At 34.4% G+C, this 17,076-nt stretch overlaps 1 protein-coding gene across 1 annotated transcript in view; it reads right to left on the reverse strand.

The window, feature by feature from the left end:
- The window catches only part of ZFR (zinc finger RNA binding protein), a 49,057-nt gene that overhangs the window by 12,844 nt on the left and 19,137 nt on the right, over positions 1 to 17,076 (reverse strand). Inside the window, exons 9-15 of the mRNA XM_004678407.2 lie at positions 16,944 to 17,063; positions 15,486 to 15,631; positions 9,835 to 9,997; positions 8,702 to 8,907; positions 6,831 to 6,981; positions 4,773 to 4,914; positions 318 to 415 (exon numbers count right to left, since the gene is read on the reverse strand). Coding sequence (XP_004678464.1) covers positions 318 to 415; positions 4,773 to 4,914; positions 6,831 to 6,981; positions 8,702 to 8,907; positions 9,835 to 9,997; positions 15,486 to 15,631; positions 16,944 to 17,063 — 1,026 coding nt within the window. The remainder of the gene's footprint in view (positions 1 to 317; positions 416 to 4,772; positions 4,915 to 6,830; positions 6,982 to 8,701; positions 8,908 to 9,834; positions 9,998 to 15,485; positions 15,632 to 16,943; positions 17,064 to 17,076) is intronic.

The following is a 17,076-nucleotide window of genomic DNA, read 5'->3' on the forward strand; positions in this document are numbered from 1 at the left end:
CCTTATGGAATATAATATAAACATGTGATGTTCCTAACATCAAGTCAACTTTAAATATAGCCACTGGAAAAAAGAAAAACAAAAACAAAAAATACCCAAACTATAAAACTCTCCCCAAACCTAAGTTTATTGTCAAATTAATAGTAACTGCAATATGCAGATCTTCATATCCAGCTTTCTATGTTAACTTATTTGCTGAGATTTAATTTAAAATAGTATTGCTTGGGTAATCTTTTGAAATGTTTAAACACAGTTAAACATGTACTGAACTACTCTCTCATAAGGCTACAAGAAAAAAGTAAAATGATGTTCCGAACCTGGAACCACTTAGCGTGGCGTAGAGCAGCCAGAGCGTCAAGGCATTTTTGCCTGTCCAAGACGTCCGGTGGGTCTTTCACCATACCCGAGGTTACATCTAAAATGGATTGAATTGGCAAAATGCAGTGAGGAATGGGTGTTTGACCAGGTGAGCAAGACACTTCCTTAAAGTAGCATCAGTGTCACATGAGCCATTTGAGTCAATCAGCACTTTAATGGGAGTTATTTCCAACAAATTTACATAATCCAATATGAAGATCAAAAGGAGAATTAAAAAATTTAACTTACAATAATTTTTGGTAATATAGAATAAACCCTACCCACCAAAATAAGATCAAAAGGAAGGATTACTGGACACAGTGCACTAGCACAAAGACAAGACAAAAGGGAACACAAAAATCCACCTTAATAAATGAGAATGTACAATACACTATTGTGTTTGTTCAGTATTCTAAATGGTCATAGGTTGTTCAGGAACTAATTTAGCAAAGCATTAATGATAAATATGGAATGACCAATATGGTAACGATGACAGAAAAAGACCCCAAAATAGGCATTCTAAGAGATCAATTTAGTTATTAAGGGAAAATGAAATATGCTTTAAAATTCAAAGTTCCCTTAAAGTATTCCATATAATTAGAGAACAATGGGTAAAGGAAAAAAGAGCAATAGGAACTAGAATGGTTAAAAATAGTAAGTACAGAAATAGAAGAGATGTAGTAAGCAAAATGCTTTAATGAAAAATATTAAATATTAATATTTAATTATTAAATATTTTCTATTTTTAAGATATAAAATCAATTATACAAATTGATTTTGATCAGGTTATTGTATTAAAACATAAATGAATTATGTAAACTTAAGCAGAAAATCTTAAACTACCAAATAATAAATTATCTTTACATTCATAAAGGTAGTTGCTATCAGCCTTATATTATTCACCTGAACATGTTTGTAAAATGTGTATGCAAATTTTAACAGCAAATTTGCTAACTAAACTACTCAAAAGTAAATGTAAATTAAATCAACATAATTCACAGCTTTTGGTGATTTTAAGAGTATTTGGGCATTTAGTATATACTTTAATAAATAACACAATACCAAATGATTATGACAGACAAAAGAATTGTATGATAAAAGAAAAAGTTAAAAATCATTTTAAGAGTACTACTGTAACTCCAGATCAACTTATTAGGATTATCTATTTTATTTACAAGAGCACTCAGAAATTATAAAAGATACTTGTTTTTAACTTGAGTAGATACTATAAAGCATTTTTTAAAGTGATAAAGAATTCTATTATGTCTGTGGTTTCTATTCTTACTTCTTATTCCTCAAACAATTAGATATCTAGATTTTTCAGAACACGCAGAAGAAAATTATCAAGATAAATATGGTAATTATATCAAAATAATCTCAAAATTAAGGACAAAATATTGAATCCATAAATAAACTGAACATTAAGAAATGGATTATTCTGAAGTAAGGAAAAGAAACAAAGGAAAGCACAGCTAACTAAAGAAGTAAAAAAGGGAAAAAATAAAAGAACAACAAAAATACCACTCCAATAAAAGCAGATTACAGAACATGTTGAAGGAACCTCTTTTCATGTCGTTTACATTATTCGCTAAAGCTAGAATGCAAATAGGTGACAATGTGCAATCTCCTTCTAAAAGTTTCTGAATTGCTAATGTTAATTCACTTACAATTTCTTCCAGCATTTAATTATTTTTGCACATGAGTATTGTTAACTTTGGAAATTTTAATGACACAATTTCAAAGATGCCAAGACACCTATTGCAATTTTAAAGCAAACCTGAATAAGTAGGAAATTTTTATTAAATTTAGAGTGTGGATTTTTGCACCCGTTTTTATGTATCAAGTGGATTAACCCCTTAGGTATACTGTAACTAAAATCTCAGCTGTTGCCTAGTACCCAGTTAACAAAAATAAGATACTTTACTTAAAACAAAAAACAAACAAACAAAACAAAACAAAAAAAACAAATGCAAATTCTTATATGAATGTATTTTATAAGTTTAAGGGGTTAATCACTAGTTAGAAGACATGCTGTGTCCACACTATTTTATGATTAAAGGTTAATGGGAATATATTAATTTAAATTAACGTGGTTATGTAAAATATAATCCACCCAACCATTTAAAAACTAGTGTGAACACTGCTCAATTCTAGAAAAGACAGACAAAACAAACAAAACCACACAAAGGACAATAAGTGCTAGACTCTGCATCCAAAATCCTTCCTTAATCATATGGCAGGTGTGACACTGAGCTTTTGAAAACCTTGGTCAAAAATCCTTCCGATGTCTTGGCAGCAACCCCTGACAGGAATCAATCCCCTCTGCTAGAAGGCTTTGGACCGGGTCGTTAAGCTATAGGTGGAAAAAAAACACACACAATACTTGACTTGCTGCAGAAAAGACTCTGTAGCAAGGGTTAGAGCATTTTGAACACTTCAAGCTTCAGTCAATTAAATGTTTACTGAATGTTTAACTGCCAAACACAGTGCCATAAAATAGATCCATCATGCGTTTAACAGTTATTTGGGCGACTTAATCATTTCCATCAATTTTTTTGTATTAAGGAGGCCATTATGCATTATAGAGGCTACCGTACTATGCACAAAAGTCTTGTGATTTACAATTGCTCTTCCGGCAAAGCCTTCCTTACCCCTGTACTAACTCCCCAAAGCAAGCTAAAGGCTTAAATGATTTTAAGACACAGAGCATTGGTAGCTGCAGTGAGAGAGAATACATACCGTTGTCTGCAGCAAGAAAGAAGCAATCTTCATAATGAAGCTAAAGACATGGTTTACTGCAGTTAATCTGCAGCAAGGAACACTCATAATATTTCTACACTTTTTTGCACATCCAACTTTCCAGCTCAGTGTCTTGAAGTAAAAGCTTTTATTTTTGGATTGATCATTTTATCTAACCATATTTATGAAATTCAGAACAATAATTCTAAACTCAAGTCTGGGTCAGACAAAAATATAATTTTGTTTCCTTTTGAAGGGATAGGTTACCAAAGACTATCACATATAATACTATTAACTTTAGACTTTTGCAACATAATAAATCGCATATTAGGCCTAAATATAATTGGACAAAATAGCTCAAAATAGTTAAGTTATAGTTTCACACAAAATATAGCAACTTTTATTTATAATACATTATACTAGAGTTATTTTTAAATCCTAAGAGTCATATGATATATATAAATTGATTCAGGAACTGCTATCCCAGCAATGTTCACAGCCAGACCTTGGGTGGAAACACATTCATATAGAAGATTCTTTACACAAAACCTATTTACTTTTAAGATGCAAAGCTTATATAATATATAGTCCTGATATGGTACATACAAAGTACACAAAATTAGACATGTCTCTCAGTAACCACGTTTTTTAGTAAATTCTTTTTCTGGGTTGTGGAATCCAATTCCTTTAAAAAATTGCTTTGCTGTAAGAAAACAAAATTTAAAGGGGAAATAATTGACGGCCTACTGATGCTATTTTAGACAAATTAGTTTTAATATTGGAATATGATGTTGTTTTCTCTGACAAATAAGTTAGTGTTAATTATAGCTTCATACTTAACAAGTTAAGATGTACAAAACAACATGAAAGGAAACAAAGTAAATTTTATCTGACCCATAAAACAACAGAACCAACATACCGCAGACACTGACCATGCTTTTGGCTTAAAAGCTTTTGAAGCTTTGAAAATGTTACAGAACAGTCCCTAAAGCAACATTGCTGGCACCAAAAGGGTTTCATATTCTACAGTTGTAAAGTTTAAAAACCCTAAATTGTACCAAAACTCACTAACTACACCTACACCATTTATTTTTCAGAATCTCTAATATTGGAGTCAAATGCCCCATCTACATGCATTCGGATCTTTTGCATTTATAAAAGTGCTCCAAACCAAAGAGCAACCTCAGAAAACTAGAAATATTTACCTTAGGACAAGCCAAATCCATAATTACATATACAACACAGCTTCTTAGAATATTATGTGTTAGGAGTTTTTAACCAATTTTATTTCTGGAACCTCTCTTGTCTTTTTTTGCAAGGAGAAGGCAAGAGAAAAGGCATCTTAAAAGAAGTTAAATTTGTGGCTCCTCACCAGAAACATTAAAAAATTTTTTTCAACTATCCTGCTAAAAATAATTTTGAACATTTTTTCCAGAAATCTGAGGTTAGCAAGAAAAGAAAAAAAAATGAAGAAAATTAATACCACCATTAGTGTTTTATATAAAAGTACACTACTGAAAAGAGCATTATTTTCTGGGAAAAATTGTTGCCATGTTAAGTCATATGAAATGCCAGCATGTTGCCTTCTAGGGCTTAGTGCCATCATAAGAGTAGGTAAATGAGAGAAAAAAAAAAGGTTATTAGAAAAGTAGAATAATGTTTAGGGGCTTTCCAACCTCCTTCCCTCATGTTCTCTTCTCGAATAATCGGAGATGTCAGGGTAATAGTGACTTGCATTTTTGGTTCCACACATGAATTCAAAATTATTGCCGCTTCAGATACAGCACATTTTATGTCATACTTCTCAGGACTTATAACCTATGTAATAGAGAGTATAAGAAAAGAGTAAACATACAAAGCAGTTTTCCCTTTCTCACTATTTTAACCATTTTATAAGGATTAAATCATATAACATTCCAAGAAATCTTGCAAATACCATTAATCTTTCATTTGTTTCCTTTTACAACTCTTTACTGAAGTACTACTTACCACTATTTGTATCATTATCTGTCTATGTACACGTCCCTCTCAGATGATAACATTTTTAGACAAAGAAACACTGACATAACACTGTGCTTTCCAAAATAGTATCTGGGCAGTTCTCCTGTACTCCTGTACTTGCAGAACTTAAATGTGACTACAGACAGCCAAAACTAACAGGTGTCACAATTCAGCTATCCCACTGTACACTGGGAAATCACAGCTCTAAATTTCATCCAGGAACAGAAAATCCTGGTCAACATCATGAAAAGCTAGGTTTCACTGTGATTTGGTAGACATGTAATAAAGCCTCCAGTTTATATGAACAGATGACAACTCTAGAAATTACATAGTATTTACAGCACATTATCAAAGAAATCCTAGCTCTGCTACTACTCATGATACAAAGATAGAAAAATTATTTAACTCCCAAGCCTGTTTCTGTAAAATAAGGATAGTAATCGCATATAACCTACAGTATCACTGGAAGACTGAATGAACTAACTCTATGAAGCACTAAGAACAGGGCAAATACACAGAAAGTACTACATAAATGGATGATGGTAAATTCCATTTATGCTGTTTTATCTACTTAGACAATGAGAACAAAGTGGTTTGGTATTCTGCTTTAAACTTAACTGTGTAAACTACTAATAATTTCTTTAGGATATAGTATTTCCTGCTTTGTAGTTTACTAATCCTAACTAAGATGAAAATGTTTCCTATAGATCATATAATTCTTTAAAGATCTCTAAACATTTTCTTCTAAGCCTTTCTTTGCCATAGCCACCTCAACAGAGGGGTAAGAAGTAGACATTAACAAGGCCAGTCATTGGCCCCCAATACGTAAACAGAGGCATCTGTAGTAAGAAACCTCGTATCTAGAACAATGGTAAATATAGCAAACTACAGTAGTAACATGATCAATGCTTAAGTCCAATGGTGATATTCACTAGTCCTTTTTGTTATCTGCTAAAGTTGATACTATTTATTCTGGCTTATGTTACACAATATATGTTATCAATAAAATGTCAATTCTGGGATTTAGAATGCCTGATTAAATTGCAAAGTTTTAAAGTAAATTTCATACATTAAATTTGTCAAGGGATTTTCATTTTCAAACTCAGTCTGAGATTCTGACAAGCTAATGCATAAAAATTAAAAAATTCAAACAAACAAATATAACCAAAAGGGGGATAGTTTATTAACTTTGTTTTGCCACGATTTGCTGGATGGTGACAGAAAAATAATTCCTAAAATCACAGCACACAGACCACTAATTTCTCAGTAAGATTGGAGATATTCCTATCAGAGAGATTCATTTAATTATTATATTTAATTAAAAATATGCATGAAACTAAATCAGTAAGAAACTGATGAATTAAAATTTAAGCTGGCTATTTTGTGTTAAAAATACAAAATCCAACAAAACATTCTGTCCTGAACAACTACCTTCTCTCTTATAATTAAAATCTCAGGAGAAAGGACAGGAAGAGGACTTGTGCTATAATTTTATACTTTTTAAATAAATTGGCAAAATGGCTTCACGTTAAAAGTGTAAGTACGTATAAAACCTAAAAAGACACAGTAGAAAGTAGTTCTACTAATTTCCACAATCAAACACAAAAGCTCAATATGGAAAGACAAACCAAAATGTTAAAGGCTGGCTTAAGTTTTAAGTTGAAGCACAGTTAGTCCTGCCAAAAAGTTCCAATCCCACAAGCGGTAAAAATGAACATTTTCCTAATACTTACAGCAAGCTGTTTCGGTAGGTTTTCTGCAATACGGTTTAATAATGTCTTTGAAGGTTTCTCTGAGCACAGCAAAACAAGGTTGACATTTCTATCTCCTCGGAGAAGCAGTCCTTTTGCCAATACTCCCACTCGCAGTACTCCTTTTAAAGCTCTGCAGTGAAATCAAATTACATTTCTCAACCAAAACCATGATAATCTGTAACTACAAAATGGTAAGTAACTTATACCACTAAAATTTTCATCAATTTGTATCAATATTTTCAGAACCATCCTTCATTTAGATTGCATTGTGTTAGTTTCTCTTGTATTTATTTATGAATACATAAATTATGTTCCTTTCCTCAAAGTAAACAATCCAGTCAAAAAATGGGCAGAAGAGCTGAAAAAGACACTTCTCCAAAGAAGAAATGCAAATGATCAACAGGTATATGAAAAAATTTTCAACACCACTTGTAATCAGGGAAATGCAAATCGAAATGACAATGGGATACTGCCTTACACCAGTGAGAATGAAACACATTAAAGAAGCAGGCAAACACAAATGCAAGAGAAGATGTAGAGAAAAGGGAACTCTCCTACACTGCTAATGGGAATGCAAACTGGTCCAACCACTATGGAAAGCTATGTGGAGATTGTTCAAAGTATTAAAAAGGGAGCAACCATATGACCTAGCAATTCTACTCCTACGATACCACTCAAAGAACACAAAAATGCTAATTCACAAAGATAACCTGAACCCCTATGTTTACTGCAGCAGCACTGTTCACCATAGGGAAGATAAGGAAACAACCCAATGCCCAAAAAAGAGGTGACTGGTTTAAGAAGATGGTACATACATACAATGGAATACTATTCAGCAATCAAAAAGGATAAACTCATGCCATTTGCAGCAACATGGATGGAGCTGGAAGGGATCATGCTCCATGAAATAAGCCAGAAGGAAAATATGAATGACTTCCCTTATAAGAGGAATATAGGGGAACCAAATAAAGGGTCAGAAAAAAAAAAATTAACAAAAATAATAAAGCAAAACTAGTAGGCAACCATAAATAAGAAACTTCCTGTGAGGAAGAAGGAAAAAGGGTCACAACAGGGGAGAGGAGAGCACAGACACTCTGGTGGTAGTTTATGGGTGAAAAGGTGGTGGAAATTTTATAGGGAGTGCACAATACTATAAAAGGTATAAATTAAAAAAATGTTTTTAAAAGAGTATGTGTACACACACAAACACACACAGAGTGTGTGTGTATATATATATGTATGTATGTATTTAAAAAAAACCCAAAAAACAAAAACCAGTAACTAGGGGGAAAAAAAGTCCCTGTTCTTATAGGAACAACCATAAAGCAAAGAACATTAATGCTTCCGTGTCTCATTTTACAAATTAAAATAGTAAGAATCATCTTTAATACAAAAATACTTCCAAATGGTAAGGAAAAATGAAAAATTCCAGATCATAATGCTAAACTTCATGTGAAAAATGTTCTTAAAGACTGGGTTTATTCATGTCATATGGTGAGTGCATTAAGGGAAAAGAGTAAATACAGGACAGATGCAGCAAATAAAAAGTGAACAGTTGCTGAATGAAATTGGAAAACTACAAAGGCCACTTTTAAATCAGACTCAAATAGTTTTATATGAATGTGAATGAAATAGTTGAAATAATAAAAGTTGTAGAGTATTATGTATTAGTAAAACTTTGCATTTCTCATTTTGGCAAAAACCTGCTGAATACATTAAAATCTAGCACAAGCATAAGAAGCCATATAGACTCAAGCTAGCATTTTTAATCTTTGTAAAGTCTATTCAAGTGGAAGAAGTCCACATAAGGACAAACCAAACATGCAAAGTAAAAAACTTTGAAAACACACCTGTCTTTGCCTCCCTCTTTCTTATCATCTCCCTCTTTGTTCTTACTCTTCTCATGTTCAGACAAACTGTCTGAAACAAGTTTTAAAGCACGTTCAGTGATAGAAACAATTTTCTGAACTGCCTGTAGCTCTTCTTCAGTTGGATAAATGGTTGCATGTTTTGTCATTACATAACGATCATCAGATGAGTCAGGACGACGTAAAGGCTAGAAAGAAAAAAGTTATTTAAATAATTGCTAACAAAAGCTATCATTTTTCAACAGTGTTATTTTTGTCATATCTTTTCAATGAGAATGTAAAATGTGCCTAACATTATTTAAAATGTTCTCTTTTTACTCTATTACAGTAAAAAAAAAAAAATACAAACCATGGAACAGTTATACTATGAAGATTACATATGTAACATACATATGGTTAGTCTTAAAACAAGAGTATTTACAATACACACCATCTATGGTTATGGAAATACTTTTTACTTTAAAACAGTTTTTGCTTCCTTAAAAAAAAAAAAGATTTATTTATTTATACATACAAGAACAGGGCTAGAGGTATAGGGATGGTGGTGAGAGGATCATCAAAGGCAGAGCAGTGAGCAGAACAGGTAGATCAGTGAATTACACTGCTGAGACGAACAGTAGGTGGGCCAAGAGAGGTCTGCTATGCTGTGTGAGTCACCTCCCAAGCCAGGGATCGAACTTGCGATGAAGCAAAGCAGCTGTAGCGAGCTTCATGATTTTGCACCTTAACCCGTTGCACCACCAAAAAAATTGATTCTAAGTTACTGGTAATGCAACAAATAATTCTGGAGGAAAGGTAGTTGCCTTCAAAATTAGTTGTTACTGTCAATTTAAAGAACAAGTGAAAAAATCTCTTATGTAATATAACAGATGACAAAGAAGCCCTGCTCTATTTTGTTTACACTGACAGTAAGAAATTCATGGAAATTCTATGAAGTCTTTCCACAAAGAAACACTGGAGCTGATAAAATGTAATAAAAGGAGGGAAAATACTAAAGTGGATGAGCAAGTTACTCTAAGATTATGAGTATAGAGTTAGTTCTTCAAGCAGTTATTTTCTATTGCTTAACCAGTGTTAAACTTTTACCCCCTTATATTAACAAAACAGATACTCACTGCAGGCCCCTGTGGCTGAGGAGGCATGCCTGGTCGGACTCCCAGAAGACCTAATGGGCCTGGGGGACCATGAGGATAGCCTCCATCGGGCATTCGACGGCGATCATCCCAATGATGCTGTTCTTCCTCCATTCTTCTCCAGTACATGTCTTCTTCATATCGTCTGAAACATAGAGACTATTATAAGCCTATGAGGAAATACAACCAAGAATTGCATATCAATGACATAAATGCAATTAAATGAAAACACTTCAAATCAACCTAGCTCTAACACCTTTCTTTCCTACTACTAGGTCTGATTTTATGTGCTCTCATTTAAGTCAATGGAAGTGAAATCCAACTGAAAAGACAGAAAACAAAGAAATGCAGAACTAAACTTCACAGTCTAAGGACAAAGTAAAAATTGCTACCATCAGAAATCTTAGCATTTCTTCCAAACTCTCTCTCTTTTAAAGGGAAATTGTAAACTGAAACACATACTAAGAGTGGCCAGACTAATGATCTTAGTCAAAGATCCAAAGTATGCTTTTAGGAATTTCCTGCATGTCTTCAATAAAATGTTATCTAGTACTTTTTACAGTAGAACTTTTTAAATTGCGTTTAACTTCCCCTTATGAGATAGGCAGAGACAAAGACATTTATGTACGAAAGGGATAACAGTGAAAGGCAGTGATAATTGACAACTCCAATTAGTCTCCAACAGGTAATGTACCAATGGTGGTTAAGGGCTGTGATAAAGGAGAAAGTACACCTTCTAACTAGAGACAAAATCAACTCAGTTATTAATTACTACAAGAGGATAGATTGTATTGCTGAGGTCACCAGAATGTGTGTGAAACCTTATGGTCTTTAAAAGTTGGTTTAGATTTTAAAATGCCATTTACACTAAAAATGTAATGCCTGTGGCTATACAGTTTGAAAAGGTTCTACACAGACAAAGTGTGGCCTCAATTTTAATGATCAACATTTTGGTCCATAGTTCTTACTATCTCACTTACTCTAAGTTCTATTCTGAATTTGTTTCAAACTAGAATACCATTAACTCCCAAGGAAAAACATGTCTCTAAATTTTAGTGGCAAAAGGGTTTACAAATTTATTACAAAATCTAAGGAAAAAGTATATTTCTCAAGTAGCACTACAGAAATTATCTATTTCCTCAGGCTGGGAATAAAAAGGCCTAATTAGGTTGCTCAAATAAGAACAGTTATTATTATTTAGACCTTAAGAGAAATATAAAAACAATGAACTATATTCAGGGCAGTTTCTAATCGCTCTTACTACTAATCCTAAGTTGTTAAACAAAGGCAGAAACATTTATTCACTGCTCACTAATTCATAATTAACGCTTAACACAATCCCTGACAGAGGTACTTTAAATGAGTATCTCAAGTTTCAGTGAAAGAGAAAATAACTGGGCCCTCCCTGGTGGTTCAACGGGTTAAACTGCAGCACTACAAAGCTATCTGCTTCAACATGACTTAGATCCCTGGCCAGGGAGATGACCTACATGAAGCGGCAGACCTCTCTTGCCCCAATGACTGCTCCCCTCAGCAATGTACTTCATCAATCTGCCTGTTCTGTTACCCACTCTGTCTTTCATTGTCCCTGCACCTCTGGACTTACCTCAATTCTGTATGCATAAATAATTTTTTTTTTTAAAAAGAGGAAATAACGATATAATCTAGGTATCAAGAAGAAATTCCAATTTATTACAATGGTAGAAACTTCATAAATAATGAGACCAATAGATTTAAATACTACTTCCAAAAACACTGACACAAAAAAACTACTTAAAATTATGTTAATAGGTTAATAATAAGTATCTAGGAATCAACAAGAGGTAAATAAAAAAATGAACAGGCCATTTACTATGGAAGAAATATAAGTGGTCAAACATGCAAGAAAAACTCAATTGCCTGCTAATCAAAGAATTCAAATTGAAAGAAAAATGACTTTCTCAAGACTTCCTGGTGATACAGAGATTAAAGACTCAGCGTTATCAACCTATTATCAGCCACTGCAGCCTGAACTCAATCCCCCACCAAGGAGCTCACCCACTTGGTGCAGCAGACCTCTCCTGTCTCATCCAATGCTCCTTCCGCAGTGTATTTCAGTCAATCTACCTGTTCTGCTCCCCACTCTGTCTCTGATAATTCTAGTCACCCCTGTACCTCTGGCCTGGACTGCAATTCTTGTACTAAATACATCTTGTATTTTTTTAAAAGGCTTTCACACATTTTTCTCTCCTTGGCAGAGATTTTACTTGTAAGATTTACTTATTTATGCATACAAGGACTGGGGTGTAGGCCAGAGGTAGGGGTGGTGGTGAGAGAATTCACCAGAGATGGAGTGGGAAACAGAATAGGTGGACTAACTGAAAGACAGTCAGCTGAGGGGAGTTGCGGACAAGACAAGAGAGGTCAGCTCCCTGGCTGGGGACTGAACTCTGTAGACAGCTTCATAGTGCTGACACTTAACCCTCTGTACCATCAGGAAGGCCCCTCATTGGCAGATTTTAATATGCAGCAGTTCTCAAACTGTGGTTCAAGAGCCCCAGATGGGTCGCTGAGATGACTTCAAGGGATTCATGCTGTGTAAATTATGTTCATGATGGCAGGAAGACATTGTTATTTTCTCCCATACTAATTTTTTTATTCATGTATAATTGGTGCTATGCAGTGACAATGTGTGGTTTCACGACATAATGAATGAAGAAGCAGCTTATGAGCATGCTCCCAATCTCCTTAAGCAGGCATTAATATATGCTAATATACAATGTCATTCTTCCTATTTTTTAGGAGAGAAAAAATTTATTTAGTAATAAATTTTGAACCATATTATATTAAAACATTAATGTTATACTAAATTTAACAAGTTTTAATTAACCAATATTATAATTAAATATTAGTAATTCATAAATATTTTAATACCTTAGTTTTAACTTCTAATATAGGAAACCTTGGCAACTATAATCCACACAAGCAAAAGTTCTTTGGAAACTTCAGTGTTTATTTAGTGGAAAAGTTCCTGAGAACAAAATGTTTGTGACCACAATCATATTATCTAGTGTAAGCAGAAGTATAAGTATCCTCTAAATCACATATTTTCATTTCAGGGGTTTTACTATTAGTGACTAATCAAGATTTATGCAATAACATTACCTTAACAACCAATGTAGTAGTTACAATAGGGAAATGCTAGAAGCAACTTAAGTATCTAAGAATATGAGATGGCACAGAAAGAAGAAATTTATATGCGCAAGAGAACATTACACTACTATGAACAACAAAACAACCCCTACTTAATTAGACATTGATACGTAAATTTAAAAAGTGGACTGTAAAGTATGTGTAGTTATGCTTTTGTTCATAGTTCTTGGAATTATAATTAAAAACTTGTGCATAAACACAAGAGTATTTAGGTTAGCCCAAGCAGAAGCAACACAAATGTCTATCAGTTGATGAATGGATAGACAAAAAAAAAAAGTTACAGACACACAACGGACTATTACTGAGTCACAAAAGTGAACTAAAATGACTTCATGTATTGGGGCCTCCCTGGTGTGTAAGGGGTTTAAGTAGCAGCACTATGAAGCTACTGGTAGCCACTGCAGCACACAGAGTTCAATCCCAAGTCAGAGAGCTGATCCACATGGCACAGCAGATTTCTCCTGTCTTGCCTAATGCTCTCCTTAGCAGTGTATAAGTGGATTTGCCTGTTTTGTCCCCTTACTCTGTCTCTGGTGAATCCTTTCACCCCATACCCCCAACTCGGGCATGCACCCCAGTTCTTGTATGCATAAATAAATAAATCTTAAAAAAAAAATTCATGTATTTATCCTTGCATAGGAGAATTGGGATGCAGGAGGCCAAAGGTGCCTGGGGGTAAAGGAGGGGTATAAGTGGGGAGGCTGAACTGATTCATCAGTGGCTAATGGTGAGCAGAACAGGTGGACCTACTGAAACATACTAAGCTAAGAGGAGCAGCAGGTGAAATAGGAGAGGGCTAATGTGACATTTGGGTCAGCTCCATGGCCAGCGCCTCAAAGTCAGGCTGTGGCAGTGGGTCTCGAGGTGGCAACACTGAGACTTAACACCTAGGTCACAAGGGAAGTTTCAAATGGAATAAAGAATTTATACATGCTACAACATTCATGAATCTTGAAAATATTATGCTAGGTAAATAACCAGACACAAAAAACATATACTATATGAAATTTCCAAGAGAAGCAAAACTCTAGAGATAAAAAGTATCTCAGAGGTTGCCTTAAGGATAAAAGAGGGAGAAAATAAGGAGTAAATGCTAATGGGTTAATGGTTGATTTGAGGGTGGTGAAAATGTTTCAGAATTGTGGTGATGGTTGTACAATGCTGTGAATATACTAAAATCCACCTTAGTGTACCATTTAAAACACTAGTCAGTATTACATTAAAACTAAACGTCAAGGCCCTCCCTGCTGGTGCAACGGGTTAGGTCACAGCACTGCAAGCTGACCGCAGCTACTTCAGTACAAGTTTAATCCCCGCCCCAGAGGTGATCCCCAAGGCAGGGAAGACCTCTCCTGGCTCGTCCGCTGCTCCCCTCAGCAGTGTACTTCACTGATTTTCCTGTTCTGCTCCCCACTCTGACTGTGCTGAATCCTCTCACTGCCCCTGCACCTCTGACCTGTACCCCAGTGCTGTATGCATGCGTAAATGGGAAAAAAAAAAAGATTTAAACCTTAATATGCTATTTCTTCTTCCCTAGTCTCTAAAGTTTCTACAGATGTTCAAAAAACAATCAACCCCCCCATACAATACTTTTTTTTTTTTTTAAAGATTTACTCATTTATGCATACAGAACTGGGGTACAAACCAGAGATGCAGGGGCGGGGTTAGAAGATTCACGAATTCACGAAGACAGAATGGGGGAGCAGAACAGGCAGACTAAGTACACTGCCAAGGGGAACAGCGGGTGAGACAGAAGAGGTCTGTCGTGCCTTGTGGGTCAACTCCCTGCCTGGGGATGGAACTTGTGCTGAAGTGGCTGAGGCTAGCTTTTTAGTGCTGAACCTTAACCCACCGAGTCACCAGGGAGGGTCCTCTATTTGTTTTAAATGGAGTCCTTTGTGGTATTTATCTGTTTCTTCAAATATTTAACAAATACAAGATACCACCTACCACATAATAAACAAATACTGGTGGTAGTCAATAATTTGATTGCATTTTATGCAATTTAATGCATTTAGGAAGACTGCACCTTCCTTAAAAAATGACAATTAAAAAGTGTATCAAGGGCCCTCTCTGGTGGCACAAGGGGGGAAAGGGTAAAGTGCAGCACTACAAAGCTACCTGCAGCCACTGCAGCCTAAATTTGATCCCAGGTCAGTGAGGTATCCCACACAGCGAGGCAGACCTCTCCTGTCTCACCCTCAGCAGGGTATTTCAGTCTATCTGCCTGTTATGTTCCCCATGGTCTCTTCTGAATCCTCTAACCTCACACCTCTGGCCTATAACCAGTTTTTGTATGCATAAATAAATAAATCTTTAAAAAATAATAAAAAGTGTATCAAATAATTTGGGTTGCTGTAAAAGGGAGTCACATACTCACAATAACCAAGTTATTGTACAAAGGTTGAACTTTTTATTATCATGCTAATGAAAAGCATTACCTCATTTCCATTCTCCAGCGTTCTTCTTCTTCCCGTCTTCTCCAATATTCCTCTTTCTGCATTTGCTTCCTCATTTTCTCTTCTTGAATTTTTCTTGCTCGAATACTGGGCTTTACTTCTACTTGCAAATCTGGGTTCACCTTTTTCTGTTAACACAGACCAGACATTACAAAAACTAGCAGATCGGAATGTATTTTAAATTTTTTTTTTGCCCATAATCAAAACTTCAGTGAAAAACTGACACCAAAAAAGTAACTTTCTGTTGCATACCTTACAAAATTAAACAAAACCACATTATCTTGATAGCTTAACTGGAATTACTGAACTGGTAAGTCTTCTGCACTAATTCAGGAAGCTGCCTGCAGCAGCAGTATATAGCTCTTTTCTAAATGAACACTGTTATGTCTCGGCCCTTCTTCCCAGCAGGTGAACGACACTGACGACTAACCTACACAAAGAATCACTATCTGAGTATGGCTGAAAATTGTGCAAATCTTGTAGCAACCTGTACATTTTACACTCATAAAACAAGAATCTGGACTTTGAACTAGCAATCTTTTTTATCTTTTCTTCTGGCCAAAGGCACGTTCAATTCTTTTGCAAGCCTAGAACATACTCTAAGAAGACAGACATTTACATATTTTATTTAAAACTTTTTAATTAGACTGGACAAATGCATATACTTTAAACATTTATTTTAAAATCAACCCCACATTATGATTTCATCGTGAGGTTTATAGCTGCAAATTTTCTGTAAGAGCAAAGTCAGCAAGGAAGGTAAATCTGAGTAAAGTTCAGAATATATTAATCTAAAAGTTCTTCCCTTTCCCCAAAGTCTTAATAGTTCAATTTTAAAATTAGACATTTAGTATTTAAAAAGTGGGTAAGTGTTGTGCAACAGAAAAAATCCTTAAAAGAAACAGATGATATTTAATTTTCCTTTATCTGATTAAAAAAAAATTGATCCTAAATGTCTGTAGGACATTCAAATTTCTTTTTATACAAAATATTACTCTTCAACAATTTAAAAATTTTTATTATGTTTCTGTTCAGAAAACATTGCATTAGTCCAGTCTAATTAAAAATGTAAAATACAATATTTAGATTTAACTTAACATCTGATAAACTTGCAAAAGAATTCCTCACCTCTTAATTCATTTATGTACAAAGAAAGGGGAGACATGACATATCTTTCAAATAATTTACATGAACAAATACCTTCACATAATTACCTGAGCTAAGCAATCTGAATTTTATTTTGACCAAGTTACTGAAAATGATAAAATATGGGTTGATTGTTCTTAAAAAACTAAACTAATTCAATATAAGAAAGAAATATCTGAATCTGAGACATAACAAGCTAATCTCAGAATGGGAGTTAACTTTACATTCTTTGTTTTATATTTAGAATGTTTCCAGACATAATTTAAAAGGGGGGGGAGGTAAAGTTTTACTCACTTTATATTGAAGTCTGTGTCTTCGCCCTTTTAAATGCATCTCTTTAGCATTGGGATCATTGAAGCTGCACTCACATAATTTACAATGGAACCGAATTACTTTTCCTTCATCGTTTCGTACCTTATTATGGAAA

The sequence above is a fragment of the Condylura cristata genome, unplaced genomic scaffold (genome assembly GCF_000260355.1).
Source record: "Condylura cristata isolate star-nosed mole 26May11 unplaced genomic scaffold, ConCri1.0 scaffold00007, whole genome shotgun sequence".
Taxonomy (NCBI): domain Eukaryota; kingdom Metazoa; phylum Chordata; class Mammalia; order Eulipotyphla; family Talpidae; genus Condylura; species Condylura cristata.